The sequence below is a fragment of the Odontesthes bonariensis genome, chromosome 23 (genome assembly GCF_027942865.1).
Source record: "Odontesthes bonariensis isolate fOdoBon6 chromosome 23, fOdoBon6.hap1, whole genome shotgun sequence".
Taxonomy (NCBI): domain Eukaryota; kingdom Metazoa; phylum Chordata; class Actinopteri; order Atheriniformes; family Atherinopsidae; genus Odontesthes; species Odontesthes bonariensis.
The window spans coordinates 4,687,129-4,703,698 of NC_134528.1; the positions used below are offsets into that span (position 1 = coordinate 4,687,129).

The 16,570-nt window shown below is 40.8% G+C and overlaps 1 protein-coding gene across 1 annotated transcript in view; it reads left to right on the top strand.

Moving 5' to 3' along the window:
• Positions 1-16,570, top strand: part of LOC142373576 (NACHT, LRR and PYD domains-containing protein 1-like) — a 20,738-nt gene continuing 4,168 nt past the window's right edge. Inside the window, exons 1-12 of the mRNA XM_075456893.1 lie at positions 1-134; positions 2,827-3,003; positions 5,080-5,253; positions 5,937-5,977; positions 10,511-10,690; positions 12,041-12,217; positions 12,303-12,337; positions 12,587-12,642; positions 14,157-14,371; positions 15,149-15,420; positions 15,894-16,004; positions 16,119-16,263. Coding sequence (XP_075313008.1) covers positions 28-134; positions 2,827-3,003; positions 5,080-5,253; positions 5,937-5,977; positions 10,511-10,690; positions 12,041-12,217; positions 12,303-12,337; positions 12,587-12,642; positions 14,157-14,371; positions 15,149-15,420; positions 15,894-16,004; positions 16,119-16,263 — 1,690 coding nt within the window. The 5' untranslated portion in view covers positions 1-27. The remainder of the gene's footprint in view (positions 135-2,826; positions 3,004-5,079; positions 5,254-5,936; positions 5,978-10,510; positions 10,691-12,040; positions 12,218-12,302; positions 12,338-12,586; positions 12,643-14,156; positions 14,372-15,148; positions 15,421-15,893; positions 16,005-16,118; positions 16,264-16,570) is intronic.

A 16,570-nucleotide genomic window follows, 5' to 3' on the forward strand; every position in this document is an offset into this window, starting at 1 on the left:
TCCTTCTTCATCCACTGACATTGAACAATGTGTTCTTCTCTCTGGTTTGTATCAGAACATTCCAAGAAAAACAAAGTATCAGGAGGAGGGAAAAGGCATCATTCCTTCTTCTTTTGTCTTAAAAGAAGACAACTGTAAGTGTGCAACGTATTTTCATACAAAGTAACTGACTCTAAAGACACAAAAGCTGGTGTAACACTCTCCCCATTATCATCAATGACCCTAAGAGGGAGGAGCAGAGACGGGTGGGCCAGAGGAGTGTGAGGTGAGGACAGAGAACAGGGAAAGAATGATCTTTATTCATTTAAAATGCTGTCATATTTCCTTTCAAACTGAATTTAGTATCACCAGATGGAGGCAGTTTATAACTGAAGATTACTAAGTGTTTCAACACCTCAGGTGTTCACATTGAAGGCATCTAGCTTATTCATGTTGTTTTGTCTGCATAACTCTCAAATTCTAATGATATAGATACATATTTGCTGTACAAAGCTTTATTGAAAACTTTAAAAGTTCACTACTCAGAAAAATGTGACACCCGTTCAGCTAATTGTGTTGTTCAGTTTCAAGTCAACGTGTATTTTAATCTGGCAACAACTGGCCTCTAAAGATGGTTCCGGATTGAGAATATTGTCGTAGAGCTGTTTGTTCCCCCATTTTACAACATAATCAGGCAGCCATTTTTACCTGTGAGCCTCTCCAGTCCATCAGGACTTAACTGAGGGCTTCAGTGGGAACTGACTTTCATTCCACCTTAATTATTCCAAATGTAACTGCATCAAATGATGAGAGAATTTATAAAACTGTCATTAACCGTGTTGAGTTGGTTCCTTTTTGGGGGTTTTCAGCTAAAGTGGTTTCAGTGCTTCCAGAATGTTCCCTAAATAAAAGCTTACTTGGATTTTCAGAAGTGAACTTGAATTTATTTCCATACTTTTAAAGATGTAATCAGAAGATCTCAGACAGTTTCCAGATCTTTAAGTTTTCATTTCACCACGTAAGCACAGAACATTATCAGAAAGTATAAGAGAATCCCACAAAAGTTAAAGAAATTCATTCTAATTGTAATATTTTTCATTTCTTTCTTCAAACAAACACAAAAACTGAATTAAAAAAGAAAATGTGGAGAAATTAAAATAAAATGAAGAAATAAATGATTTGGAGGGATTAAATAGATCAACATTGCAAAGGAAACTAATACAGGAATAATAAATCAAAATAAGACAAATAAATACATTCTAATTGTAAAAATGTATTCAATTCAAAACTGAGTCACAAAGTAAATAAATAGCAACATTAACACAATTAAACCAACAAACAATAGAATTAAGGCAGAAAAATGACATTCTTTATCTTTGTTTTAGGCACAAATTCTGTTTTTTCTTATTATTTTACTTGAATTTATCATCTTATAAACTAATTTATTGAACTATTTATATATTTTGTATATATTTCAGATTATGGCTGTTTCAGTCCTCCATAGAGGAGAGCCCAGAAGTAACAAGTGATCACCTTTTTTTTCCAATAACACCATTAACCCATAGTCTGTAATGTTCACTGTCACGGCCCGGCTCGTGAACATAAAATGGAGACGAACACAAGGGGTTAAACAAGTTGTTCATTGTTAAAAGCCAGCCCGCGTTAACTCTCAGCACTCACATCAAGCAGCATGAGTGTTGGGAGTCCACACTGTAAACAGGAGACTCTGGGCTCAGTTCCCTGCCTGTAAATATAGTATCATTTCTATGGAAAATCTATCAAATGTCATTTTGTTTCCTAAATTTCAATTTTGAAAATCAGAAAAATCTGAAAATTAAAATCTGAAACTGAAGGAAAAATAATTCAAACACGAAAAAACACATAAAATCAGATTTGAAATGAAAAATGCATCAAATAATCTACAATCAAATAACATCAAAGTAAAATCATCTGTTTTAACTTTGAATGAAATTTCTTTTTACAGAATAAGACTTGACTTTCAGTTTCAGCTGATGGAAAAAGTAATATTTGGGCCCAGTTAAACTCCATGTAGAAACAGCTTTGGTAGCGAGCATCTGTACTGATCTGCTCATTAGTCCAGTGTTTGGATTTCCTGAAGATGAGTCTCTAAGCTGAGCTGCTGTGTGCTGTGTTTCTGTCTGCTTCTAAATCATGTGACTCTGATGGAAGCTGTGATGTTTAAAGACTGAATGGAAACACTGAACTTAACACTCTGACTCCTCCTTGACTTCAGCTTTGTAGCTTCCTGCTGGAGATGGAGGAGGTCTCCCAACCATCAGCCTCAAACTCCACTGATTCTGATAGTTAGTCAAAGTGTCCATCAGCATCCATTAATCAGCCAAACTGATCAATCAGTCCACCTCTGGATGCTTCCAACACTTTTCTAAGGCTCTGTAATGTTTGGACTGACTGAAATATTCAAACACAACAAGTCACAGTAACAAGTTCTGCTGCTGTCGACTCTTTAAAGAAGTTTGATGACATGATTATATTAAACATCACTACACCATGTTTTTGTGCCTTTAACATTCAATAAAACAGTTAATTTGATCTTTATTTCTATCAGTTTGTTCCCATTTGCTCCCAAATTGCTCCTGACATGTTTGTTTTCTTTGAAACTTGAATCATTTGGCTGCACAACATGAGTTTGTATGGATGGAGCCACTGGTGGAGCTGGCAGAGTTTAAGAGCTGAAGTCACTCCGTCTTTATTGAAGCAGCAGCATGTTGTCATTAATATTAATGAGAGCTCTTTTTCACTTGTTCTGTTGGACTGTTTTAACCTGCATCCTGTTGGTTCAGCTCACATGTTTTATTCTTTATTCAGATTGGAGGGCTGCTGGTTGTCAGAGATCAGCTGTGCTTCTCTGGTCTCAGCTCTGAAGTCCAACCCCTCCTCCCATCTGACAGAACTGGACCTGAGTTATAACGACATCAGTGACTCTGCAGTGAAGGAGCTGAGCAGCTTTCTGCAGAGTCCACACTGTGGACTGAAGACTCTGAGGTCAGACACCATGTTTTAGTTGTTTGTTCAGATTAATATGATGTGAAAGTTGTGCTGGTCTTCATGGTAAAGTCTGTTTTCTTCTTCAGGGGTTTAGTTGATGAAATGATGATTCATTAAATAATAAGAAAACACAGTGAATCTGTCAGACAGAAACAAATCTAGAATCACTGGCTGATGCTTCTAGAGCTCCAGAGTTAGTGAATATTTCTGGCTGAAACAATAACAACAGTTTGGAGCAGCAAAACTCCAAAAGCCCGTTAATCAGCTGATACTAACAAACTCCCCTCCAACACTGCTGGAAATGAACAATCTGTGACTTGGTTAGAAAACAGCTTTCATCACAGCAGCAGTTATCTTCAGTCAGATTCATTCATGATGACAAAATCCAGCCAAAAAGCTTCTCCCACTAATAATTTAAAGTAAATCATTTTCAGTTTGGACCTTTTTGCTCCACTTAATTTATTTAAATGATAAATTAGCTAAAAGTAGAAAAGTCCTGCAGCAAAAAGGGTTTTTGCAATAACTCCAAATTTATAACAACGCCAAGTTTATAGGCCACACAGAGAGAATGCCAAGCTACCACCAAACCACCAAGTTCCTTTTTATTCTTTATTAGTAATTCCGTTTCCATGTGGGACTGAATGTGAAGCTGAATGAAAATGATAGCATTCAGCTTTGGTAGCACACATTGAGATTTCTCCCACTGGCTCTCCAGTGGAACGTGGTGGAGCAGCACAGATGTTGGCCTTCAGGCTCCAGTCACCCACCCTCCGTCCCTCTCACTTTCTTTTCTCAAATCAATCTCTTCAACCTCACATCTAATAACAAGAAACTTAAAGTGTTTCATGAAAGCAAGATATTTCTGTTTCTAAGACAACGGTTTAGTCCAAATTCTGATTGTTTTCAGCACAAAATCATCCTTCTTCATCCACTGACATTGAACAATGTGTTCTTCTCTCTGGTTTGTATCAGAACATTCCAAGAAAAACAAAGGAAACTAATACAGGAATAATAAATCAAAATAAGACAAATAAATACATTCTAATTGTAAAAATGTATTCAATTCAAAACTGAGTCACAAAGTAAATAAATAGCAACATTAACACAATTAAACCAACAAACAATAGAATTAAGGCAGAAAATGACATTCTTTCTCTTTGTTTAGGCACAAATTTTGTTTTTTTCTTATTATTTTAATTGAATTCATCATCTTACAAACTAATTTATTGAACTATTTATATATTTTGTATATATTTCAGATTATGGCTGTTTCAGTCCTCCATAGAGGAGAGCCCAGAAGTAACAAGTGATCACCTTTTTTTCCCAATAACACCATTAACCCATAGTCTGTAATGTTCACTGTCACGGCCCGGCTCGTGAACATAAAATGGAGACGAACACAAGGGGTTAAACAAGTTGTTCATTGTTAAAAGCCAGCCCGCGTTAACTCTCAGCACACACATCAAGCAGCATGAGTGTTGGGAGTCCACACTGTGAACAGGAGACTCTGGGCTCAGTTCCCTGCCTGTAAATATAGGATCATTTCTATGTCAAATCTATAAAATTTCATTTTGTTTCCTAAATGTAGTTAGTTGTCACAAAGCACCAGTGTTTGTCAGAGGAAGTGAAGAACATGCCCACTTTCAGTTGTGGAAAACTGCTTGTTAACTGGCTGTTAACCTTGTTCACAGAAAGACATAAAGCAGCAATCAGTACCATGGCTGAGCATTTTCTTAGGACATAAAAAAAGATCAAAACTTTAGAAATGATTCTGAATTCTTCTAAACAATAACATTTGATAAGATCATCTCAACTCACACGTTTCTTGTGATAAAGTTGTTTTTCTTAGTAAGACACATACAGATTAAAGTATCTTTTCAAATGCAGTTTTCAATATAAAACTGATTAATAAGAAGTTTGAATGAGAAAATCTGCACATTATTAGTATTAATATGTTGACATGAACAGACATATGACTCTTCCTCTGATATTGGTAAAATGTCTGTAGAATGATGAAATGATGACAGATTGGACTATAAATTATTTCAATAACAAGTTTTATTCTGTATTCAGATTATGCGGCTGCGGGTTATCAGAGATGAGCTGTGCCTCTCTGGTCTCAGCTCTGATGTCCAATCTCTTCCATCTGAGACATCTGGACCTACTGGGAAATAAGATGAAGGATTCAGATGTAAAACTGTTGCGTTCTATTTTGGAGAGTCCATACTATGGTCTGGAGACTCTGAGGTGGGTAAAGGGTTTAAGTAGATCTACATTGCTTGAGCAGTGTTGTCCTAAAAGTGGCCTCAAAGTAAAGATCCTGTTTCCTGTCGGGCTGCAGATGAATCACCAGCTGCGTTCTTTCTAAGGTTATAGGTAGAGAATGGTGACAGGCTTCAGGATTGGACAGAAAGTCAAAGAAAGACATCAATAGTCAGTCACAGTAATCAGGAGTATGTGAGGAAAACCAACATTTAATGTAACTAAACAAATAGCAGATAGGTCCATTTTGTTTAAGATGACTCATACTGTCATGAGCTAAATTTCCTGTAAGATACTTTATACCTTAATTATTCATAGAAATTTGTATTAGTCATTAAAAAGCTTGTCCCAATGAATACATGATTCTAAGATGGCAGTTATTTGATCTCTGTATGCTCATGATCTGTTTTGAGTGACAGTAAAAGAGTAAATTCACACTTTTGGCAGAGCTGACAGACAGAGTAGGCTCCCTTTGAATTATGTTATTTACTTTTACCTGTTGCCAACAACGTGATGATAATCATCATGAAGAGAGACAACAAAAACATTTTGGATGATCATAATCATGAGCTTCAGAATTGTGACAGTTCTGCACCACTGTTTCATGACTGCTGAATAAAGCTCATTTTAACAAGTTCTTTATCTTATGGTTCTGTTTCTTCATGCAGACTCACCGAAGAGACACATGAAGCCTCCACTGTCAAAACTCGTGAGTACTAATTAATACTAATTAATGTATCGCCTGAAACCTGTGATCCATAAAGAATGTGGGCTCAGCTCATTATAACATCATTGATATTTGACAGGACTGCAGGAAAACATTTAAAGAGCAACATAAGGTTAAAATGAAGAAATTAGATTGTACCAAACTTTAAAATGTATCTAAAATATGATTTCTATTGCTGTAATGTCACGTTGGGGTGTGGGGAAGTTAGGACACGGATGCAGACTTTTTCAAAAGGAAAACTTGGATTTATTACACAAGACAAAAACAAAGTTGAAACAAAAGGCCGGCTTAGCCGGATTAAAAAAACTAACTGTGACAAAATAAACAAAGAACTTGGCATGGCATAAAAAAATAAATACTTAGCTTGGCAGGTGGGTGACGAAGAACATGAGCAACACAGGTAACATGGGTAAGTAAACAAGCAGGTCAGGTAAGTATGGCAAACAGGTTAGACAAATATGGCAAAGATCCGGCAAACTGAGAGGTGAGACTGTAAACTAAATAGGGACTGAAGGCTGAGTTATACCTCTTTTAACTGCGCTTGCGCTTGCGTTAATGGCTCGAGACGTTTATGCTTCATTTAGCTTTGCCGGCGGTTGCGTGTGCTGCGTGGCGATTCACCGCCAGGACAGTAGGTGGAGCAGCGGGTTTTTTCAATGACAAGCCTACTACGATGAAAGGAAATTCACCGCCAGGACCTCTTCGGCAAGTCTCTCTTCGAGTGGATTCATCATAGACATAACATTATGTGTATATTATGTCTATGGGATTCATGCTTCTTCTTCTTCTTCTTCTTCTTCTTCTTCTTCTTCGCTTTCTACCTTGGCGTTTGAAAACAGCGGTCTTTTATTAGGGGATGAAACCGGAAGATGAACACGCCGCCGGATGTGATGTAGATAGTGGCTTCCGCTCGCGTCTTGCGTGAAGTTTAGAAAATCGAGGTGACACACGCAAGCACGCAAGGGGGGGTTTGCAACCGCGCAAGGGCTTGCGTTGCGTCTTGCGTCACCGACCATAAATCAGGCTTGAGAGTGATTGGAGAGTGAGTGAGCTGAGGGGAAAAACACAGGTGAAGTGAGTGAAACTAATGAACTGGTAAGTGAAGGGAAACTAAAACATGGCAAAACTAAAAACTAAACATGGACTGTAAAACTAAAACATGATCTAAAAACCAAAACATAACCTAACCCATAAAACTTAAAACATAAGTGCTGTGGCGTGACATAATAATTCATTAGTAATGCTTGAGTGAGGTGGAATAATCGAATAAATTAGTAAAAAGAAAAAAGCCATTGAGGGATGTTGTAAGAACTTTAGCAGAACCAGCTGTGCTAATGCTAATGTGGGTCTGCCATGGTGAACCGAGAGCAGTTCCAGCGATGGACTCCAAAAAGAATTAGTTCGATAGTTCTCCTTGTATAATCTCACTATTGTGTGATGCAAACCATAAAAACATGGACAACACAGTTAAATACATAAATGTCACTGGCAGCTCACACTTACCATCTGTTCTCATTTCATCTACTCAGATCCCAACTAGTGCAGCTGAATGTTACAATAAATACTGCAGATTTAGGGAATTGTAGGATGGAATTATTTCTGTTGCTTTCATTGGAGATCGTCCCATATTGTCCATGTGAAATGAGATGATAAAAGAAACATTAGAGCTTCTTGATGCTTTGGGAATTCTTCCTGATCATGTTTTGGCTGCCACCTTAAATATGGCTGCCACCTTAAATATGGCTGCCACCTTAAATGTGGCTGCCACCTTAAATATGGCTGCCACCTTAAATGTGGCTGCCACCTTAAATGTGGCTGCCACCTTAAATATGGCTACCACCTTAAATGTGGCTGCCACCTTAAATATGTCTACCACCTTAAATGTGGCTGCCACCTTAAATATGGCTGCCACCTTAAATATGGCTGCCACCTTAAATATGGCTGCCACCTTAAATATGGCTGCCACCTTAAATGTGGCTGCCACCTTAAATATGGCTACCACCTTAAATGTGGCTGTCACCTTAAATATGTCTACCACCTTAAATGTGGCTGCCACCTTAAATATGGCTGCCACCTTAAATATGGCTGCCACCTTAAATGTGGCTGCCACCTTAAATATGGCTACCACCTTAAATGTGGCTGCCACCTTAAATATGTCTACCACCTTAACCCATTTAGGCCTAAGACGCCTGGAAAAGAATGCCTGTAAAACCTATGGGCGATTTCAGAAAGACCCCCTAAAACCTGAAGTTTTTCTGGAAATTCAGCAATTGTGTCTAAGCCTACTAAATGATTGATTTCTCAGCCTCTGTAGCAGATAGAAACAAAATTCAAAAAGTATTTGAGAGCTTACACCTGTGGCTTTCCTTGGAAATTGAGTTTATTTACATACACCTTCACAAAAATAGAAAATGTAAAAAGTAAAGTGCAGGAACAGCGCTATTTTCAATAAAAAAAACAGTAATAAAATCAAATTTTATTTTATATTTAAATTATTTATTCATCTATTTATTTTATCGCCAGTAATCTCTTCGTACTGGCAGCACAAGGAGCCCATACACATTCCAATAAACATTTTCATCTCCGGCACAGTTACGTGTGACCACCTTGCCATCTTTGCTCGAGCTGGAGTCTGAAGTACCTGCTCACTGTATCTATTCGTCTCGGAAACGAGATGCGCCCAAAGCTCCTCAGTAAAAATATGATTAAATGCCTGCAACGGTGTGGCATCTGCAGGTAAACCGACTTTCACCCCTGGTGTGCGGTTGAAATCTCTCCGTCGATTACGGTGGTAATTGTCAGTCTTCCACTCACATTCAAACCCTTCAAAATTATCCTCGTCGTTATCGTCATCCTCAAACATATGTGCTCGCCATAAATCTCCATCAATTGGGTCAGCGCGTTCATCAGCATCATCAAAGCCAAGAAACTCCTCACAATCGCTACCGTCTGAAATGTCTTCCCAGTGAAAGTCCTCCATGCTTGTTCGATGTAACTTAACTTCAAAACAATGACACGAGGAACATGACGACACTCTCACGTGTCTATTATAATGCATTTAATTGGCGCAGAGGTCAATAATTGGTGCAAAACAACCTTATACATGAAAAAAGACGTGTACGCTTTCCCGGCCTTAAAGGTAGAATAACGCAACAGCGCCCCCGGCTTTAAAGGTAGAAATGCGGCAATGCTTTCCCGGCCTCAATGGGTTAAATATGGCTGCCACTTTAAATGTGGCTGCCACCTTAAATGTGGCTGTCACCTTAAATATGGCTGCCACCTTAAATGTGGCTGCCACCTTAAATCTGGCTGCCACCTTAAATGTGGCTGCCACCTTAAATGTGGCTGCCACCTTAAATGTGGCTGCCACCTTAAATGTGGCTGCCACCTTAAATGTGGCTGCCACCTTAAATATGGCTGCCACCTTAAATGTGGCTGCCACCTTAAATATGGCTGCCACCATATGACACGCGTTCAGTGGCGTCTCTGGCACCAACAGGATGCATCAGGATTCAACCCACATCTGACCACACAGAATGCGGGCTGTTCCCCATAGTGGCTGTCAGTTTTTACTTATTAAGTTGAAAAATGTATGTTTTAATCAGATTTAGCTGGTGGGCTGCCATATATCAGTTGTTTTCTGACTACACAGAGCCTAAACGTAGTGTTATACTCCTACATTTTATACTTTATAATAGGAAAGTGACAATGGAAGCAGCCTACCAGTTTATGTTAGCAGGTGACATATCTGTACTGTTTAGTGGGATTAAAATGACCTTTATCTATAAATCGCATGATTGCTTTTACATTACTACCAGTTAATCTTTTAGGTTTTCAGCCATTCTGATACATTATTTTAAACTTCTCTGTGGGTACATGTTACTTAAACTTGGTAACTTACCTGAAGAATATTTCTGATGTGATTTAATGACATGATTTTAAGTTGTATAGCAGCAGTTTTTTACCTCATCATGTGATCTCTCCCCATCCATTTTACAAGTCTGTTAGATATGTGCCAGCAGTGCTAATAAAAACTCTGCTAAAGCACCATCAGAGAACAGCTGCTAGCATGTGGGAGCCGCTCTGTGCTTACATGCAGCATGCATAAATGAAAAATGTGTTTTTCAGGCAAAGCTTGAGAACAGGAGAGTGCTGAGGAGTTACAGCAGGCAGCACATCATAAAGCACAGCTGTGCAGTCAGCCACTGCCGCTGTTTATTAAAGCAGAAAATAAGAGCAGCATCTGCTTTGATTGCTCTCTCCACTTCTTCACACTTTTTAGGTGACACAGTGATTATTTAATATGTAGATGAAGTGTTTAAAAAAGAGTTTTCTCCATGTCCTCACTGTGTAACACATGATGCTCACTGTGGGGTTACAGTCCAGCAGTTCATGTGTCTCTGGGGTTTCCCATAGTAAAGGAGAGTCACGCTGTTTCATGTCCATACAGAAGAAACTGATTTAACACTCCTCTCTCCATCACTATCTATCTTTGTTTCCTTGTCTGTTCCCCAGCTGGTCTGCTGCCTGTTTACCAGGCGCTGCGCGACTGCGAGGCTCAGGAGGACGATGAGGTCTCATTCATGGTGGATGACATCATCATCGGTACGACCGAGGCCATCCATGAGGGTCGGATGTACGGGACTGTGCAGAGAAGCGGGAAGTCCGGCCGGCTGCCTGCAGACTCCGTTCGATGTATGTGGTGTCACACTGTCAGATACACAGCTCAGTAGCTCAGAGTCATGAGACCACACCTGTACAGCCGGCCCTCATACAGATGTTTCCTCAACAACATGTGATGCAAAATAAACCTACAATGAATCTAAATAAACACATTTAATGAAACAGTCGCGACAGTTGCCTCTGTCGTGTTTTATTTGACATTGAGTTCTATTGAAGACTGGATGTTCGTTGATATTACTCCGCCACCGAAAAAAAAAAAATAGTTCCAGCATGAACGAGCTGCCAAATAAAACACGACAGAAGCAACTTTTCGCAACGAAATTTGATATGGATTACCAGTGCACACCAGTAACCACTCCGGTGAGTTGATGATTTTGAAAATGGACGTTTATGGTGCTTTTATGGACCTTTTAGGACATGCACATGACTTGCCGTTCTGAAGCAGGTTGAGATGAATCTAAATTAGGCAAACACCGGAGACAGCAGTAAACATCAAAAAAGCGGTGAGGGGGGTTCTAAAACATTGCAGGCGACTCAGAAAAGAGGCTTAATGTTGAAAATACCGCAGTTCTCCTTTAAGAGTTAAGAAATAAATGTTACATTTGACACAGTTTTACTTTAATAATGTCAAAGATTTGAAAGGTCATTGTGGTGAGTAGCAGGTCAGGTTTTAACCAGGTTTTATATCTTTGATCTAACCTCTAGCTAGTTTCTCTCTTCAGTTTAGTGATTTATATAACAGCTGATGAGAATTTAAAGCAATAAAGCAAACCTGCCAGCAGCCATATTTGTTCTGTTGAATGTAAGTAGGCTGGACGCGGTCCCCACTCCCCACTTCTGAGATGCATGGAATGCAGCATTCCTCCTTGGTGCAGTGCTTACAGCCAGCATCCAGTTTATATTCAATCCTACACTATCTATACTCCAATTAAAAGGAACATTTATCTCACTGAAAATGCACCAAATAAACCAATCACAGTGACAAAGAGATGGCGAACATCAAGCCAGCCCTTCTGGAGGCTGCAGCCAGGTTTGTTTTGCCTGAGCAGGCAGCACTCCCTGCAGTTTCTCCCCCACAGCCAGACACAGTCTGTCAGCTGACCTCCAGGACAGAAGGGGCACCACTCTCCAGCTATCCTGTTGGGACTCATCTTTGACTCGCAGCAGGGTGAAAACATGGAGGGACACATATTGTATCTTATATCCTGTCTTTAATCCACAGATGAAACAGAACAATTCACAATTTGCACGTTAGCTTAAAATTCAAAGTAAAGGGAAGCCAAACTGTTGTATTGAGCAGATTCAGGAAGCACTCAGACTGATTAATTACTCTCTCTCTGTGTTTCCATGTATTTCTCCCAGCTTGTCCGCAGCATGTGCACTTGGCGCTGGATAACTACGAGGCTCAGGAGGACGATGAGGTCTCATTCAGAGTCGGTGATATCATCATCTCTCCTGAGCCCAGCACTGAAAACAGGATGTACGGAACTGTGCAAAGAACCAGAGAGTCCGGCTGGGTGCCATCAAACTACATCCAAAGTATGTGCTTTCATCTGTGTGTGGAAAAGTTCATTTATCATTTAGTGTGCTGAAGCTGTGTCTGATGTTTGTCTCCTCCCATCAGGTATCAAACTGAAGTCAAACACAGAGCTGATGATGGTGAGAGAAACAACTGGATCCTGATTTTTCACACAACTTTCAGCACCTCATGAGAACAAATCACATTAATCTGGGATTTTCTTTTTCTTTTCAACATCATTGAACTCACAGATTTGTAGCCATGTTGTAAGAAACTGTTGAATTCATGATGTGTACAAAAGCCTTCATTAAAGTTCAGACTGTAAGAATATTTGTTTAAACACAAGTTAGTTATTAGTCATAAAAACTGCTGTTCCTTCTCTTTTCCAGGCTCCATCAACCTTCACCCCGGAAGTTCAAACTGAATCTTCACAAGTCTCATACAGGTGATGATCATTCCCATCATTCCATCCCTGTTTCAGCTTTAAAAAGGTTACTATTCTGGTTAAACTGTTGGCAGCATGAATGAATCCACACGTGCCATCACACATCAAGCAGATGTACAGCCAACAGCGAACTCTTTCTCCGCAGTGACAGAACCACTGACTGTGGCCCCAGTAGCTCCATATGAACAGTGAAATGAAACGATTGCACTTAGAATATGAACGGTTCACCTGCTGTGGCCTGAACGCACAGTCTCACAGCTTCCTCCTGCTCCGCATGGACTTGAGTTGCGTGCCTGCTTGTGCGTAATCGAGTGTCTCACGTGGGATTGCTGCAGAGGCTGTTGTCATGAGGTTTTTGATGTTGTTCTGGAGGCTGAACATCATCGTTTTGGGCTTTTTGGAGAAACTTCGGACACAGTGAAGCCAACGAGGTCATGCATCAAGAGAGACGAGAGCTCATTAATATGCTCACCTAGTGGTCAGGGTGTGAATTGCAATCTGTCAAAATGACAGATGGCCTTCAGATTTTTCCCTCACCGTTTTTATTCGGTTAACGCGACCCCTGATGTTGAGATGCACGTCTGTACTTGTGAAAGGAATCGAGCGAACATTGTAGGGAAACTAAACGCTGTCTGAGCCATCGTCTGTTTCTGATGGCAACAGCGCAGCAGGATCTCAGCTGGATCTTCCATCAGTCAGATTTGATGCACTCTCCAATATTAATATAATGACCAGACTGTGAAAGCCACATCCAACCAAGCCTCCCACACTGTGGGGTCCATGAACAGGATTTATCTGCTGAATCCAGATCAGAAAACCTCGTCTGATCTCAGGGAGGAAGATGTCGTGTCTGGAGGCTCAGTGAGCTGTAATTCCCTCTCTCCCAGTGATTTCGGTTGTGGTGTCAGTGGCCTTAGCTAACCTTACACGCTCCTTTATCAGGGTCACCCTCTGCACTGCCTGTCTGATATTAAATCTCATTCCAGTAAGGTGCCATGGCTAAAGCCTTGGAGAGGGTAACCCTCAGCCTGTGTCTGACACTGTCTCCAAATATCAGGGGACACAAAGATAAAAGGAAGATTTAGGATTAATAACCTTGACCGAAATGCTTTTCACACTGATCACAAACAGCATTTCTTCCTCAATCTGAGTACATTTCATCTTAAAGAGCCAAAGCAGCCTCGGCACACAGGTGACATCCACAGAGCTCTTAACATGTCTTTCAACACCATGAATTGGCTGACAAAACTTTCAGTGACTTCCAACATTTCCAGCTGTACGTGCAACTTTCCCGATGCTCCAGATGTTTGGGACAGCTGGTGTTTAAAGCTCTCGGCGTGCACGTTGCTCTGGTGTGTGCTCCACAGTTTGGACTTTAACTTGATGAAAGATGAAAAGTTGTTTGGACTGTTTTCCTCCCACCTGTCGGCGATCATCACGATCTTTTTGTGTCTGCTTTTATGTCGTGGTTCCACTGGTTTGTTGTGGTCATTCAGCCTTTCTGTGTCCTGCAGGTTCAGGTGTCCTGGTCCAGGTACGTTCCAGTGTGCTCTGACTGGACTGGTGTTTGTAATGCTTCAGGAGGCGGAGCTGCTGTACAGGACTGTCCAATGGGATGCGAGCATCCTCCAGACGATTGGCAAGATACCAGCAGGACTGCTGTTCAACATCACATGTTCTGGGGATGCCATCTGTCAGCTCCACCTTCTACACTGCGAAACAAAGGAAGGTGAGCCAATTACTGTGACGTCAGTGGAGAGCAGTGATGAACCCCGGAGTCCTGTTGGCGCCCCCTACAGGCTGCAGGTGTCACTACACCCACAGTCTGATCCAACAGCTTCCATCAGTTTAATGAGGAAACGACGGCCACAGTTTTACAGCCGCTCTGATATCAGGAATGGTTTCCTTCACCTGTTAAACCTGCTTCTTCTGTGTCACTGTCCTCTGCTGCACTTTCTTCCTCTTCCTCAGCAAACATGTTTCACTGCAGGGCGTTGGGCAGAATAGGTTTTCTTTTACTCTGCATGCATTCAACATCCAAAAGTCAAATATAGCTTTTATTAATCACAGTAAACTGTGATGAACGTGTTTGATTTGAACAAATATTATTATTTTCAGATTAGTCTCATCGATGTTCTTTAGTGCACTTGATGCCATTCTGGATATGAATTCTGAGGTAAAGAAGAATTCACCTGTCTATTCCTTTTCTTTACTTTCATTGTCACCCTTTATGTCTTTGTTAAATCTTTCTAATCCAGTTCCACTGATAGAATCATTTCCCCCTGCGGGCCTCGGCGCCCCCAGCTCACAGAGGCCCTGACTCACTGAAAGAAGTAACCTCACAATCCCTCATCGTCTGCCCATCAACACTGACAGTTGTCCGATACATTATCTGACCTGGCAGTGATAACAGCTTAAACAAACTGAGCGCTTTTCCTAATTCTGTATGAAATGAGCCCTGATGTCATCAGTAAAACTGATGCTGACCCACTCTGTGTTTCCACAGCTCTGCTCTCTGAAGGCCTGCTGTCCGTCGTCCACATCTCTGATGAAGGAACGAGCGTCCTCGAGCCGCTGGAGATCACTGACACTCATGTGATTGTGAAAGTCCCTCATCTCTCTCTCTTTGGGGTTGTATGGGATCTCATTAACCCGATCTGGAAGCACATCAAAACAATTCAGGGACATGTTTTCCTGCTGCTCCATCCGCCAAGCTCTGAAACACAGAAGCAGAACCTGGACGTGTTTCTCCTGCCAAGCAACATCCCTGAGACAGAGGTGAAGATTATTAAATGCTACTGTTTCATTGTCAGTTCAAACTCCTCTGATATCTTTTACAGCTCAAAGCTGCTGACAGAAAATGAATTCTGACCCTGCAGCTCCATCTTCCGGCTCCTTTTGTGGTCCTGATTAGTTCCAGGCCAGATTGGATTGTAAACCTTATCTTGATGTGTCCTCACCTACAAATGACACGTCAGATTTATCCAGAGCTCCACACCCTGTTCCTCAGAGGACACAGCTTACAGAGGAACCTGGTTCTCTCTATCCAAAGCTCATGACCACCACAGAAGAAGTGTGGAGCGTACATTAGAGGACGGTTGTCCCATTTCATCCTCACTGTTGAAAAAGACATCTTACTATTCACGTGTGTGACTAAAAATCACACGGCTGATAAGAATAACACTTTCCCTGTGTGCAGATGTGTCCTACTGGAGACTAACTCTAATTTAAATGTTGTGATGTCTCTCCAGGTGTGCAAACGACATAAAGCTGAATTCCTCAACGTTCCTCCCAAATGTAAACTCATCAAAGGTCAGACTTACTCTGTCCACTGTCAGGTCGCCTATAGAATCCAACCTCCAGTGAGTATTTAGTTCATGCTGTAATATTCTGACATGGTTCAGAAAACTGCTGCACGTTGCCTTGGCTGAATCTGGATGCGATAAAGGTTCCGACACTGTGTTCCTGACTTTCAGAAAGACGATTTTAAACCAGACTTTGGACCAAACTACTACCCAGACTTTCAGATCCGGCTTCCTACAAACACAAAAGAAGTGATGATCACAGTCAGAGACGACCAAACAGAGATGGGTGTCTGGGAGTGTGAAGTTGATCTGTCAAGTAAATAGTGAATCCATCTGCAACATGGCCCACCTGATAGATGGCTGGAAAAGGAAATAGTTAGATGGATCCGTATATTCTTTATAAGCCTGCTGTCATTCTGCAGTCCACACTTTGTCACCAGTTCTGATGGAACTTGTTGGTCGTGGACCTCCAGGCTCAGGAGCATCTGGTCTGGAACAGCTACCTCGGTTACCTGCATAAGGGATCTGCATTCAAAACCAAACGTTAACACTTCTTAAGTTATAAGAAGATGTTTGATTATGTTGTATTAATTTGGGAAGAGATGCAGCTGTTAATGTAATTT